Source organism: Corapipo altera, unplaced genomic scaffold (assembly GCF_003945725.1).
Source record: "Corapipo altera isolate COAL_440 unplaced genomic scaffold, ASM394572v1 182, whole genome shotgun sequence".
In the NCBI taxonomy this organism is placed as follows: domain Eukaryota; kingdom Metazoa; phylum Chordata; class Aves; order Passeriformes; family Pipridae; genus Corapipo; species Corapipo altera.
This window is the reverse complement of record NW_020885056.1, coordinates 54,932-68,768: the sequence shown is the minus strand read 5'-3', so window position 1 is coordinate 68,768 and position 13,837 is coordinate 54,932. Positions and strand designations below refer to the sequence as shown.

At 56.6% G+C, this 13,837-nt stretch overlaps 1 protein-coding gene across 4 annotated transcripts; it reads right to left on the bottom strand.

Moving 5' to 3' along the window:
• Positions 1-451: 451 nt before the first annotated feature.
• LOC113959713 (tumor necrosis factor receptor superfamily member 10B-like) lies at positions 452-11,832 on the bottom strand. 4 transcript variants are annotated; one of them, XM_027668929.1, is made up of 11 exons: positions 11,436-11,832; positions 8,408-8,972; positions 3,953-4,085; positions 3,033-3,161; positions 2,530-2,644; positions 2,361-2,446; positions 2,181-2,264; positions 2,018-2,052; positions 1,472-1,594; positions 955-1,036; positions 452-846 (listed from the first exon to the last, which is right to left on the bottom strand). In XM_027668929.1, exons 2-11 carry the CDS (start codon positions 8,456-8,458, stop codon positions 539-541), a joined length of 1,146 nt encoding a protein of 381 aa, XP_027524730.1. In that variant the 5' UTR covers positions 8,459-8,972; positions 11,436-11,832; the 3' UTR covers positions 452-538. The 4 variants fall into 4 exon arrangements, with proteins under 4 accessions (XP_027524730.1, XP_027524731.1, XP_027524729.1 ...); XM_027668930.1 differs by lacking the exon at positions 11,436-11,832 and having other exon boundaries at positions 8,408-8,525; positions 8,559-9,278; XM_027668928.1 differs by lacking the exon at positions 11,436-11,832 and having other exon boundaries at positions 8,408-9,278.
• Positions 11,833-13,837: the final 2,005 nt, after the last annotated feature.

Below are 13,837 nucleotides of genomic sequence, written 5' to 3'. Positions count from 1 at the left end.
TTAGATTGGATATTAGGAAGAACCTTTTTCAAATGTGGACGTGGTTGAACACTGGCACAGGTTGCCCAGAAAGGTGGTGGTTGCCCCATCCCTAGAAACATTCAAGGTCAAGGCTAGACAGGGCTTGGAGGCACCTGATCTAGTGGAAGATGTCCCTTCTTGTAGCAGGGGGGTTGGACTAGATGATCCCTGCACTGTCCCTTTTCTTAAACAACCCCAGTGATCATAGTGCAAATAAATCGTTCCCACTCTCCCCTCAAAGTCCACTTTCAAACTGGAACAGCAAGCAGAACTACCGGCATAACTAACTTAAAAAACCAACTTAGCAGCAACTAACCAGTGAATGACCAAGTGAAACCAAGAAAGCACTCGGCATTCGTCAGGCAGCACCAACATGGAGCCTGCAGCTGCAACAGGGGACCATGAAGTCTGTGCTTCACGAGAGGATGAGCTCCTCCTGGCTGAGCTGAGCTCTGCAACGGCAGAGCTATCAGCAGATAAAATTCCTGTGTCCCAGGAGGTAGTTCACAGCTTTAGGTCAAGGAATGGAGCCGCAGGACCCGCCTTGCTCTTCGGCTCCTTCGGATTTAAATAATCCCTTCTTGATGATTTCGGAGGAGATGTCGTCTGCAACCCCACGGAGATCGAGCTGGTCCAGGGTCTCCAGCAGCGTGTTCACAGAGGCTTTGGAGCCTTCTCTCTCCAGCCACTTGTTGAGCATTTCATAGAAGGCGTCCTGTGACCGGTCGAAGGGCAGATCGTTCTCCAGCATATTGAGGCTTCGGCCGAATTTCTTCCAGTAGATGAATTTCATTCCAGCAAAGATGTAAAAAGTGCTTCGCAGCGCTGGAGGGGGAAGGGGAAAGCTCAGAGAACGGGGCAGAGCACGGGCAGCTGGGTCAGAAATCTCACCCCCTCTGCCCCCCAGCACATCCTTTGGGCCCCAACACTTACCCAGAATGGGTTCTTTCCCTGTCTGTGGAACCAGATCCCTCCTGGGTCTCGGCCTGGGAGAAGGGGCAATCGGCAGCATCTCCTGGAATGGCAATGTCTATAGCACCCACCAAGCCCTGGCACAAATGCTGTCCCTGAGCCCCCCAGTGAGGGGACTGGAGACCCCTCTCCCTCTATCCAGGGGCTGTTGGGGCAGGACACCACCCTCCACCCCCAGGACATCATGGATTCCTTGCTCTGGGATGGCAGCAGGCCACGAGCAGGGAGAGCTGCCTCCTCCCTCGTGGGTCCCAGCCAGGGAGAGAAGAGCTGTTTGCTCAGCAGCCTTAAACCCACAGAGGACTCTGGCAGTCGACTGCAATGAGCAGGATTTGCAGTCCTGAACCCAGAACAAGGAGAGAAGACCCCTCTCCACCTCCCTGTGGATACCATGGTCCAGCCCTGGACTCCCCCCAAGCTGATAAGCCTGGGAAAGGCAGAGGGAAGCATCAGAGCTTGGGCAGAGGTCACTCTGTACCTCTGACTCCTCGGCCCTGGGGAGTGGCGGATCCCAGGAGCGCTGCTCGTTGAGGTTGTTGTCCTGTGTCCCCACGTTCCCCTTCCCGCACCAGCTCAGCTTTTGCATCAGGTTGCTTGCATCCTGGGGCAGGAGAGAAGCACAAACCCTGTTGGGTGGTCCCCACTCCCAGCAGCCCTGCAGGGATGCCAATGGCAGCATCCCCCCTGCCGTGGGCTCAAGGGCATGGCTCGCTTGCTTATCCCGAGCTTGAAGGAGCTCTGGCACAGCACAGCCCTCCCTTCACCCTGGGGTCTCCACTGGGCACCCTGGGTGTGCCAGCACCTCTGCCAAGGGAAAGGCTCATGGTGCTGCGAGGGGGCTGCAAACACACAGGGACCCTCCTGTGCTTGGCCCCTCACCACATCCCTGCAGGGGTGAGACTCACCCCCCTGCTCCTCCAGCCTCCCCAGGAGCTGCAGGCCAAGTGGGGAGCAGAGGGCACGGGGGAACTCACCACAGCCCCACAAACAGAGCCACCACCCCACTGCCACCCCAGCAGCTCACCTTCAAACTGTAGGACGTCAGGTTCCTCCCCTTCCCTGGAAGATGGAAACAGTGCTGTGATCCCTCTTTGCCCAGGCAGGTCCCTCTTCCCACCCAGCCCATGCCACTGCAGAGCCCCCGGCCCAGGCGAGTGCTCTGGGGGTCCCCTGCACCCGGTGCTCACCTGGGGAACAGCAGCAGTACTTACAGATGAGGAGCCCAAGCACGAGCAGGATCAGGATCACCACTGGGATGATAATCCAGAGGTCTAAAGCACAAAAACCAGGGGTGTGGGAGCTGCTCTTGGTCCCCTCAGCAGCAGCTCCCACCTCCATCCCTCAGCCCACCTTCCCTCCCCACTCACAGTTGAAGCCGGTGCCCTGGGCAGGCCCACACTGGAGATCACTGTAAGCAGTGCAGGGAGACAGCACCACCTGGCCCTCGGGACACCTGAGAAAGGGGGAGACAGGGCAGGATCAGCAGCTGGAGCTGAGCTGATGGCACGGACACCCCCCCCATGACCCCCAGCTCACCGGGTCTGGCACTTGTGGCACATCTCGCAGGGGAGCTTCGGGTCGCAGAAGGTGCCCTCCTTGCAGGCACACTCTGTGTTCTTGGTGGCCTGGCAGGGACTCAGCTCCACCTGATCTGTGGGTGACAGCAGACAGGGCTCTGTGCCTGCTCCTCCCCGTTAACGACCCTGAGCGCGTCCCAAGCCCCGGGAAGACCAAGTCACTCCCTGCTGTTGAGGTTTCAGCCTCACCCTTTCCTGCCCCACACCTGCCCACACCAAGGGAAAAGCAGTGCCTGGATCAGGCTCCACCAGCAGCTTCCAGTGCCACCAGGAGCCTCGTCCTCCTGGTCCTTGTGGAGGTCTCATATCCAAGCTTGGCACAGGGGACACTGCCCTGGACATAGAGGCAGGTCTGGCACGAGCTGCTACACCAGCTCCAGACCCAGCCTGCTCCCAGACACCCTCTGGGGACACTGCAGGTGTCCATCAGCCAGCACTGCCCCGTTCCCCACTGGCTAATACCTTCCCTGCACTTCAGACATTCATGGCAGGAGTGGAAGGCGTTTGGGTAATCCATGAATTCCTCGGCCTTGCAGGGCAAACACGTGCTGGAGCCATTTTCTTCTTCACAGGACTTTGCAAGGTGGGTGCCTGCAAGAGGAAGGGCAGCTCTGAGCACACAGAACAGGGAGGACATGTCTGTGCAGAGAGGGGGGTGATTTGCCAGCTAAGAAAGCCAATGGCCTGTATCAAAACCAGTGTGACCAGCAGGAGCAGGGCAGGGATTGTCCCCCTGTGGTGGCACTGCTGGGACACCTCGAGGGCTGTGCCCAGTTCTGGACCTCTCATGCTGAGACACTGAGGGGCTGGAGTGTGTCCAGGAAAGGAAACGGAGCTGGGGAAGGGGCTGGAGCAGCAGGAGCAGCTGAGGGAGCTGGGGGGGCTCAGCCTGGAGAAAAGGAGGCTCAGGGGGGACCTTCTGGCTCTGCAACTCCCTGACAGGAGGGGGGAGCTGCCAGGGAACAAGGGACAGGAGGAGAGGGAACGGCCTCCAGCTGTGCCAGGTTGGACATCAGGAGGAATTTCCTCATGGAAAGGGTTATTAAATGTTGGAATGAGCTGCCCAGGGAGGTGGTGGAGGTGTCCAAGGAAGGACTGGCCATGGCACTCAGTGCTCTGGGCTGGGTGACAAGGTGGGGATGGGGCACAGGTTGGATTCAATGGTCCAACCTGGATGATTCTGTGATTCTGTCACTGCACTGCCAGCGAAGTTCAGAGGCAAATGAGGAATCAACGAAAGGGAAATATTCCAATAATGAGTCCTTAGATCCATGGCAGTGGAGCAGGGGAGAGCTGCCCCTCACAAAGAGCATGGTCCTGCTGGCTCTGCCAACAGGAGCACGGCGAGGCTGCACACGGTGGGATCACTGAGACCATCCTACCTGCAGGACACGGCTGGCAGCGGAGACCTTTTTCTGGCACGTGGTACAAATATGTCCCTTCCCCACTTGGGTCCGAGGGATCCAAATCATCCCTTCTACTCAGTGCTGCTGCATCAGTTCCAAAAGCAGCTCTCTGTCAAAAAATACAGAACAACCTGGGTTAGAAACCACCCCAAGTCCACGGGGCAGGGGAAGGAAGAGAAGGGCCAGAGCTGCTGTGCCCAGTGTGCTCTGGGACAGCTCAGAGCCACCGGGGCCAGTGACCAGATGTGCCCTGGATGCAGGCAAAGGGCACCTCCCCTGCACCAGGGGGGTATTTCCTTGGCACAGTGTTTGCAGGGGGATCCCCCCGTGCCAGGTTATCAGCAGGGCAAAGCACTCCCTAACGCTTCCTCAGGATAACACCAGGCCCCTTTTCCTTCCCCAATTTCTGAGCGCACCAACAGCCCCGAATTGAAGGGAAGGGCAGGGAGGAGGAACAGGTTTGTGGGAGGAAACCGGCCCCGTGTCAAGCTGGTACATGGCTCCTGTGCCCACAGGACTGCTCGAGGCTCCCAGGGGGCAGCAGGGCCTCGTGTTCCTGCGTTACTATCCCTGTTATCCTGCTGCGGATCAGGAACACAACAGCCACGTTTCCGCCGGCTCTGCCCGCCCTTTCTGCCGGCTCAGCTCTTCCTGCCCTGGCTGGGTCACTCCAGCTGCAGGAGGACAACCCCTGGCCTGCAACAGCTCCTCGGCCCCTCTGTGTCTGGGAGGCCTTTAGGGTACCCCAAATGTTCCCAATGTGCCCTAATCCTAACCCAAGGGGGACGATGCCCTTGGCCTCTCAGCCAGCACAGAGCTGCTCCCCGGGTATCAGGGGGTATAAACCTGCCCCCACCTCCAGCCTTCACCCCTCCACTGTTGGTAGGGAATGAGGTATCACAACAGTGACAGCCTGGAAGAGGCACTTTTCCCTTCCCCTCTGAAACAGGGAGCACAAAATCTGCCTCTTAAAGCAAATATTTCTCCGGTGAGTCAGAAGTTGCCTGGAAAGGCAGAACAATAGAGACGCCAGCCAGTCCTGTCCTGTCCCGTCCTCGTCACCAGCCCCCACAGCAACAGCTCAGCACAGCTCCGATCCCCCACCTCCACCCGGGACACTTCCCACCCTTGGACAAGGAGAAATGTGAGTGCCAAGACCAGCCTCAGGTGGTCACAGGGCTGCAGAGGGTGATGCAGAGCCACAAACAGCAGCCCTGAGACCAGCCCTGCCACAGGGAGCACTGAGCTCCAGCAGCACCACGGCACAGAGCCCCCGAGCCCCAGCCAGCCTGGGAACCCCCTCCATGTCCAGCCTTGGACTTGGAGGACTCAAATCCACATCCCTCCAAAAGCTTCTGGCACTGTGTCCCAGTTACAGGGGCCAGGAGCAGTTTATCGCCACGTGGGTATAACCAAAAGTGTGTGTTCTACACCCTGTCTGTCATTTCTGATGGATGGGTAATAACTTGCAGCAGGGCCAGGGCACATCTGGCACCTCAAGCTACAAGCTGGGTGTTCAAAGAACTCTGCCAGGAGTGTTTCCTTGTCTTCACATTAATGACTCTGCTGTGATAACTCCCCTCCGGGGAGGCATCGGCACCTTCACCCCCAGCCTGAGGGGGCATCTCTGCCACACTGGGCTGGCACAACAGGCAGCTGCAACACCTGGATCACCGAAGATTCAAAAAATATCCTGTGGCTCAAGGAATTAAATCACCCACTGTGGAACTCCCTGCCCTGGGGGAGGTACTGGACATTCCCACCTGAACGTGGGTAGATATAATCTGGGGGGGTTGGGACTTCTGGCACCAGAACTCCAACAGAACTGCCACTCTTGACCAGGCTGTGATCCTTACTCCAACAGCACTGTGACCATCACCTGGACCAACAGGTTTTCCTTTCCTTTTTCTGTGCACCCAGGGGGGCCATGTGGTGCTCAGCACAGGGGTTGACAAACCCCGTTGTGTTCTTGTCCCAGGGTGCTGGGTTATACATCTGTCTTTGGGGCTTAACACCAGGTTTTCTCTGTATCACTGTATTTATTGTAATCTTTTCAGTAAATTGTAACTCTTGACTTGTGATCTCTCTGGAGTTGGGTTCAATCCTCCTGCTGGTTTCCTTTTCAGCCAGCACACTCTGCTTTTCCTTTCTCCAGCTGGGAGGTTTTGCAAGTTTGAAAAGTGCTTTTTTTCCCCAGTTGAGGAGCTCCAGCCACGAGCAGCTCTCAGGGCTTCACCCACTCCGGTGGGTGGAAGTGAAGGGACAACCTGTCCCACTTCCACGCTGTCTCCATGGGGAAAAAACCATCTTTTCTTCCCCCCTCGAACTCTGCCGGGCTGTGAGGGTGGTCACAGCAACAAGACAGTGTCATCTGCTGTCTGGAAAGTCCCCTTGGACAGAGGATTTCATTGCTTTACATGTAAGAGCAACAAGTGCACGATAAGATTATCAGCCCCCAGCACCTTGCTGCCCTGACCAACCCACTGGGGAGAAACCAGCCATGGGCAAGACATGACAGAATTCAGGAGAATTCAGTTTTCACCCACAGTAAACAACCCAAGAAAACCACGTTGCCTCGAGGTGGAGGAATCGCCAAGCACAGGAATCCTCGATATCCCATCCTCCTGGATGATCAAGTCTGGAGAACAAGCACTGGGAAGCATCAAGCTTTGAACTTTCCCTTCTCCCACCCCTCGTTTTTCTCCTGAAGTGATCCCAGGAAGGAGCTGGACCCTGCAGCAGAGGAGAGATTCCCCCTGCTGAACTCCTGACCATCACTGAACATTCACAAAGCATTGACACACAACCCCTGAGGGCAGCAAGAGAGGCCCAGGGACAAAAGAGGTGCCAGACACAAGACAGGCCTGATCCCAGGGCACAGGTTTGAATGAATGAACGCAGGGATTTTCCCCTGCACTTCCCGCAATGGAATGTGAGCTCCCGGGAACACACACGTGGAGATCCACCCCTCATCCCTCCTGGACAGCCCATGGCCAGGGTCCAGCATGATGCAACAAAGGCCACATGGCCACAGTGTCCTATGATCATCCCTCCCGACCAGCTTCCCTCCCCTTTTATTAAAAAAATGGGATAAAAAGTTAAAAGCCCCAGATTATTCAGAGTGTGCCCTTAGCTGCTGGGTTTAGTGAGGCCTGACTTTATGTGGCCAATCTGAATAAACTCTGATAAACAATACAGGGAAGGAACTGGATGATCAGCTGATTCTCTTTAAAAACCTGTTTCGGGCAGTGCTGCTGTCAGTGGGAATAAATCCAGGGCGGGAGCAGCTCCCACGTGCCCGCTGGGCTCCCTCATTGCAGGGGGATTACAGGCCAGCCCCGGGATAAAACTCAGGGCAGGATCCCCCCTGACTCCAGGTGAGAAGAGAGTTCAGGTATTTCAACGGCAGCAACGCCCAATCCATATATGGGGAAACCTGATATGCGCAAACGGGATTTTCCATCCTAAAAACCAGCGGTGCCGAGGGTTTGGACATCACTCGGCAAGTTGGAAGAGGCAGCATTCCTGCCCCGGGCAGCCCAGAGCCGCCTGGAGCCGATGAGGAAAACTATCCCGGAATCCCGAGAGCGAACGGCAAACAAGGCTCGGGAGCACAGCGGTGGAAATCCCCGCTCCTCCAGCTCCGGCAGCCACCGGTCAAGCCTCCCGCCACTCGGAGCCCACGTGCCCTCCGTGCCCGCTGCCCCGCACGGCTGGAACCACCCTTCTCGTTCCACCTCCACGCTGCTGCTTCCCCCGCGCCCCCCCGGCCTCAGCCCCGCACCTCCCCTGTGCCCCCTGAACCTGCTGGGGTGAGCCCCCCCGGCCCTTCTCCTGTCCCCCGGCCCTGCCCTACCCACGTGAAGCCCCCTGACTCCCCCACCTGCCCAGGTGAGCCCCCTCCCCGGGCACATCGCCTCGGTCACCCCCCTCTCCCCCCAGTCCCCAGGACCAGGTGAGTCCCCACATCCCCCCCGTTTTCCCCGTAGCCCCCAGCCCAGGTGAGCCCCCCCGTGCTCTCACCATGGCCCCTGGGGCAGATGAGCCCCCCCCCATAGCCCCAACTTCTCCCCAACTCACAGGAGCCGCTACCCCCCGACCCTCCCTCCCCGCACAGTCGCTGTTAAAGAGACCCCTCCCCAATATCCGCTGCTCCCCCTCGGGTAAACCCGCACCCTCCCGCTCCCCCCATTCACACAGACCCCCCCCCGCTCGGTTAAACCCTCACCCCAGCCCAGGGCAACCCCCAAACACTTTTCTCCCCCCTCTTTCCCCTCGCTGGACCCCGGCCCAGCCCGGCGCTCCGTGCCCCTCGACGGCGCGGCAAGTCCGGGCATGTCACTACAGCACCGGGCAGCCCCGACGGGGGTCCGGGACCCTCCCAACCCCCTTCCCGGGGGGTCCCCACGCCCGACCCCCGTCCCCACGTACCGCGAGGAGCAGCAGGAGGAAGAGGCAGAGCCGTCGGGGGGTGCAGAACATCGTGCGCGGTGGGAGCGGAGCGGGATGGGTGGGCACGGAGCGGGCACGGAGCGGGCACGGAACGGGCACGGAACGGGCACGGAGCGGGCACGGAACGGGCCAGGCTCGGAATAGGCTCGGGAGCGGCTCAGCCAGGCCAGGACGGGACAACCTCCTCCGACCGCGGTGAGTCAGAGAATCGATGAAACGAGGCCGGGGCAGAGCTTATGAAAGCTCGGGGAGGGACGGGGGCGGAGGAGGAGGAAGCGAGTGCGAGACACTCCCAGCACAGGTTCGCCGGCGAAACCTCCTCGTGACCGTGTCGCGACCGAGTAAACCACAAGCAGGGGACCAGGGTTTGTCAGAAGTCGCTTTCTCAAAACTTTTGGTTTTTACCGCACTTTATTTTCGCGGTTCGTTCTCTTCAAAATCAGCTTCAGAAATCCCGGGTTAGGTAGGAACCCTCAGGAACGGTTTTCCCAGGGGTGCTGCTCTGGCTTCTCCATCTTGCATTTTTTCCCCATTACTCAGCATCCTAGAGGGAGCAAAGCCACAATCTCTTACGATCTTCCGGCGGCTCAGGGTGCCAAAACAGGGAAAAGTGGTCAAACCTTTGGACTTTCTGCCGCCACACCAACAGCTCGGCTGCTGCGCGTTAACGGGGCAGTGTGTGAGGGAAAGGATTCCAATGGAAGTCTGATCTTACTGGGATGGTGGAGATGGGCTGGGATGGCTGCTCTGAGTGTTGGAATGGAAGGACACGAGGGCTTCAGGAAGGACAGGCACCGGGGACTTTAGAGCCCCTTCCAGTGCCTGAAGGGGCTCTAAGAGAGCTGGAGAGGGACCTGGGACAAGGGGTGGAGTGACAGGACAAGGGGAAATGGTTTCCCACTGCCTGAGGGCAGGGTTAGATGGGACATTGGGAAGGAATTCTTTCCCAGGAGGGTGGGAAAGAACACTGGCACCCAGAGAAGCTGTGGCTGCCCCTGGATCCCTGGAAGTGTCCAAGGCCATGTTGGACAGGGCTTGGAGCAACCTGGGCTAGTGGAAGGTGTCCCTGCCCATGGCAGGGGATGGGACTGGATGAGCTTTAAGGTCCTTTCCAACCCAAACCTTTCTGTGATTCTATGGTCTGAAGTTGATTTAACATTCTCTTGAAATGGGGAAAACTTTTCTTTTTCCTCTGCCTCCATGTGAATGATGTGAAGTGACTTGGTGACACAAAGCCAGTGTGGATTAAAGTAAAGCTTTTATTTGGTTTAAACTCGGGGGCAGATTTTTCAGGAGTGTGCTCCTGTGTAGTTCCTGTGTTGTTCCACATCGTTTAGGGGAAGTAGTAGTGTAGTGTGGTTCTGGTTTTCATGGACTACTGTCCTATTTTTAAAGCACAGTAATTGCTTTTAGAAGTTACATACAAGTCACTCTGGCCCAAAATACGTTGGGTCTTAAATTTTCTCCTTCAGCGTGTGGAACAAGATGAGCTTTCAGGTCTCTTCCAACCCAAACCATTCCAGGCTTGTGATTCCATGAAAAAAAAAAAAAACAAACAGCCGAGGCAGAGGAGTGGAGTCTTTGTTAATCTTTTCCTAGCCCTGAACTCCGAGCTAACTAATCCGGGTGTGCGTTCCCTGCCCCCCACCTTCCCCTGTGACTCACCCGTCACCAGGGGCTGCGCATAAATCACTTTTAGTGCCGCCGCTTTCCTAAGCAGCGCCCAAGGCAGAGGAATCGGCAGGTGAGAGCCTCAAAATGGGTACCAGGACTGCAGGAAAAGTGCTGCTGAGCAGATCAAACGCTGCTCCCCAGGGAAAGGGCTCAGCTATTTGCCAGTCTAGGTGTCATTGGGGCATCAGCGGCAGCCAGGGAGAAAGGCAGAGAGGCTCCTCAGATCCAAGAGGGTCACTAGGGTTGGAGTTAATCCACTCAAGGCTTGAATATTTGGGAAGCACTTTCCCTTTGGTGACCATGAGGCAATGGACACCCGGTTCTCTCCTTGCAGAGAGAATTATTGAGCTCGTCTATGGCGCTAACGAGGATAACGAAGCTGAAGTGTGATTTCAAGGAGAAGAATTCCCGCCTTTCTCCTGGGTGGGTGCTTCTATTACAAGCCCCAAAAGTATGCAGGGCCTTTTGTTAAACCAAAACCATGTGTCCCGTGCTCTGGACGCCACTGACTCCAGCTGAGTCATTTGGGTCCTCAGAGAACAACTAATTTCTCAGTTAGGGCAGAACTAGAACTAGACTTAGTTCTAGGACCAGGGCTAAATGCTAGTCCGCTGCATTTGCATATGCAAATGGGACGGGGAAGGAGCCTGTTTGTCCTTTCTCTGCAAAATCAACCTGATGCTCTTCAGGGCTGTGCACAAACTCAGGTGGGAAGAAGCTCTGTGGGGCGAGGGGGACACGGGAACGGGGTATCCCAGTTGGCCCCACAGTTTATACTGGTCCCTCAGCCACATCCCGGCAGCGGGAGGTCAATCCTCAGCATCCAGACCCCGAGGGCTCACCCTCCTGCCGCTCCAAACACTTGCTAGGAAGCCGCAGTGTTTTCTTCCTCCCTCTCCATCTCCCCATTAAGAGAATTGCCCTGAGTTGTCTGCCCCGATAAACCACAGAGATAACATTTTTAGGCAGCTCCAAACAAAGGCGGCTCTGTGTGCAGCCCGTGGGGATTTAAGCTCCGGAGCAGGGTAGGGATGCTCCTCTCCCACTCCTCGAGGGACACCCCGGGCAGACGCGTCATTGTTCTCCAAGCAAGAATTTCCATCCCAGCAGTGCCAGGGCTTCCATTTAAGGCAGATTTTGGGGCAGGCTCCGGTCACGGGCGAGAAAGGGGTGCTCGTTTATCGCCCAAGGACAGACCTCCCAGCAGCTCCCCGTCCTTATCACCCGCAGCCCGCTCATCCCACAGCTCCCTCCGGAGCAGGAGTCCCCCAGGAGGCTGCAGCACAGCACATCGGGGGGAAATCCAGCACATCGGGGAGAAGAAGGGACCCACCGTGATTTTTTTGGGATACAAAAATCCCTCCCTTAGCTCGCTCGGCTCTGTCGCAAGTGGAAAAGAAACCGAAGCGTGAGGGTTCGAGCAGGAGCTTGGCCGACCTCCAGCTCCCCGGCCGCGGGGAGAAGGGAGATGGGAGCCCAAGCTGCCCGCAGAGGACGGTGCAATAAACGGCTGGTGGCTGGGGAAGTTCGGTTTTATCAACCACAGCCGGGGGGGAACTCAACACGAGGGTTTCCTGCGACACGTGCTGGACGGTTCAGACCCCTGAAATACCCGTGTCCTGTCTGACACAGCATCTGTTTGCTCCTCACCCATCCTTACTGGGGACTGGGGGGGCGAGGGAGGCTCTAATCTCCCCTCCCAGAGCATCTTCCGTGTAACTGTGACCCTCAGCACACCCCGGGGAGGCGACGGGGTACGTGACTGTTTATGTTTTATTTCTGAACAGCAACGTTCAGTTTTTTACCTTCAGGGTTTTTGTTGCCTCTCGTGTGTTTTTGTGCCTGGCAGGGATCTGAGGCCGCACGATAATTTCGACCTTCATCCTTCCCACCCCCACCCCCCCCTCCGGACAAATGAATAATTCGTCTCAGGAATTCTAAGTTCCTCTTTTAAACAGAGGGGGGAAAAAAAGGTCTTGCAGGCTGTGAACTTTATGAGAACAGAGCTCAGCCCCGCACTGCACTTGGGCAAGCCCGGGCAAACCCCTCTGCCCCTCTGTGCCTCGGTTTCCCCCCTCTGTGGTGAGGCTGCTCAGACTTCTGTCCTCACTCCCTTTGCCTGCCTTGTCTTCGGGGTTTGGGGGATGCTCAGGGCAAGCAGATGGATTTTCTCACCCTCTCTCCCTTCACTTTTCCTGGGGCAGCTTCCCTGTCTCAGAGGAAAGGGTTAAATCCTTCTCCTCCCCCTGGCACAAAGTGAAAATTAACAGTAAGTGCAGAGTCTCAGCTGAGATTTACCCCTTTTCCTTCCCTCCTCCTTTTCCTCCTCTTGAACCAGGACTTAAAAGGAGCTCTGGGATGGAGGAGAGGGCTGAGGGTGTTGCAGACTGAAAGCTGCAGCCCAGGCTCTGTATCCAAACCAAGGCTTGGAAACTGGAGTAGAAACTGGAGCACAGACCTCTGGCTCAGCAGGTCTGAGGGCTGAAATGATGGATAAAATCCAGCTTTTTGCTTCACTTTGGAGAGTCCCATCCCCAGGTTGAATATCCCTGTGGTGAGACTCCAGGAAGCTGCTGCTGTTCCATCTCCTCACACAGCTACAAAAGCAAATTAAAAATTGCCTTTTGGGAGTTAAACACTGAACTGGACACACTGAATCTTCCCCCCGAATTTCTCAAAGCACATGGATACATTCTCCAGGCAATATGTATTTTAATTTCTATCCTGTATATCTTGTTTTTTTCCCTCGGCTGAATTTTCCAGTCTGTTGATTTGGCTGGGATAGAGTTACGTTTTACTCACAGTGTTTTGAATCTGTGCTGTTAACACCAAGAGAAGGTTTTGGTGTTGCTGAGCAGGGCTGCACAACCTCGAGGCCTTTCCTGCTTTGAAAGACTTTGGAAGGACACAAGAAGCTGGGAGGGGACAGAGCTGGGACAGCTGATCCCAACTAACCCAAGGGATATTCCAGACCCTACTCAGGAATATAAAGCTGGGGAAGAGTCATGGAATTCTGGAGTGGTTTGGGTTGGAGGGAATGTTAAACTCCATCTTATTCCACCCCCTACCATGGGCAGGGACACCTTCCACTAGCCCAGGTTGCTCCAAGCCCTGTCCAACATGGCCTTGGACACTTCCAGGGATGTGGCAGCCACAGCTTCTCTGGGCAACCTCTGCCAGGGCCTCCCCACCCTCACAGGGAGGAATCCCTTTCCATATCCCATCTATCCCTGCCCTCTGGCAGTGGGAAGACATTCCCCCTTGTCCTGTCCCTCCAGGCCCTTGTAAACACTCTTTCTCCATCTTTCCTGTTCAGATCCTGGAAGGAAGGCCACAGTTAAGTCACCCCAAAGCTTCCCTTCTCCAGGCTGAACAATCCCAACTCTCCCATCCTTCCCTCCCAGCAGAGCTGCTCCAACCCTCTGATCCCCTTGGTGCCTCCTCTGGACTCTCTCCAGCAGCTCCACGTCCTCCCTGTGCTGGGACCCCAGAGCTGGAAGCAGCTCTGTCCATGGGGGTCTCACCTTGAGGGGGCAGAGGGGAAGTGGGAACATTTGGAGCGATGGAATTTGCCTTCCCGACTCTTTGTGCTGGATCCCCGCTTTCCCGGGGGGTGGCTGAACACCTGCCCGCCACGGGAAGCGGGGAAGGAATTCCTCGTTTTGCATTCCTCGCTTTTGTAACCGCCTTTATCTCAACCCGAGATAAAAGCGACTTTTCTCACTTCTCCTCTCC

Bases quoted from the DNA above. Each gene is read 5' to 3' on its own strand.
- LOC113959713 (XM_027668929.1), bottom strand. From the start codon at position 8,458: ATGTTCTGCACCCCCCGACGGCTCTGCCTCTTCCTCCTGCTGCTCCTC. The intron at 2,645-3,032 runs GTATTAGCCAGT...TGTCACCCACAG, and splicing joins ATGTCTGAAGTGCAGGGAAG to ATCAGGTGGAGCTGAGTCCC. The intron at 2,053-2,180 runs GTGAGCACCGGG...TCCATCTTCCAG, and splicing joins GTACTGCTGCTGTTCCCCAG to GGAAGGGGAGGAACCTGACG.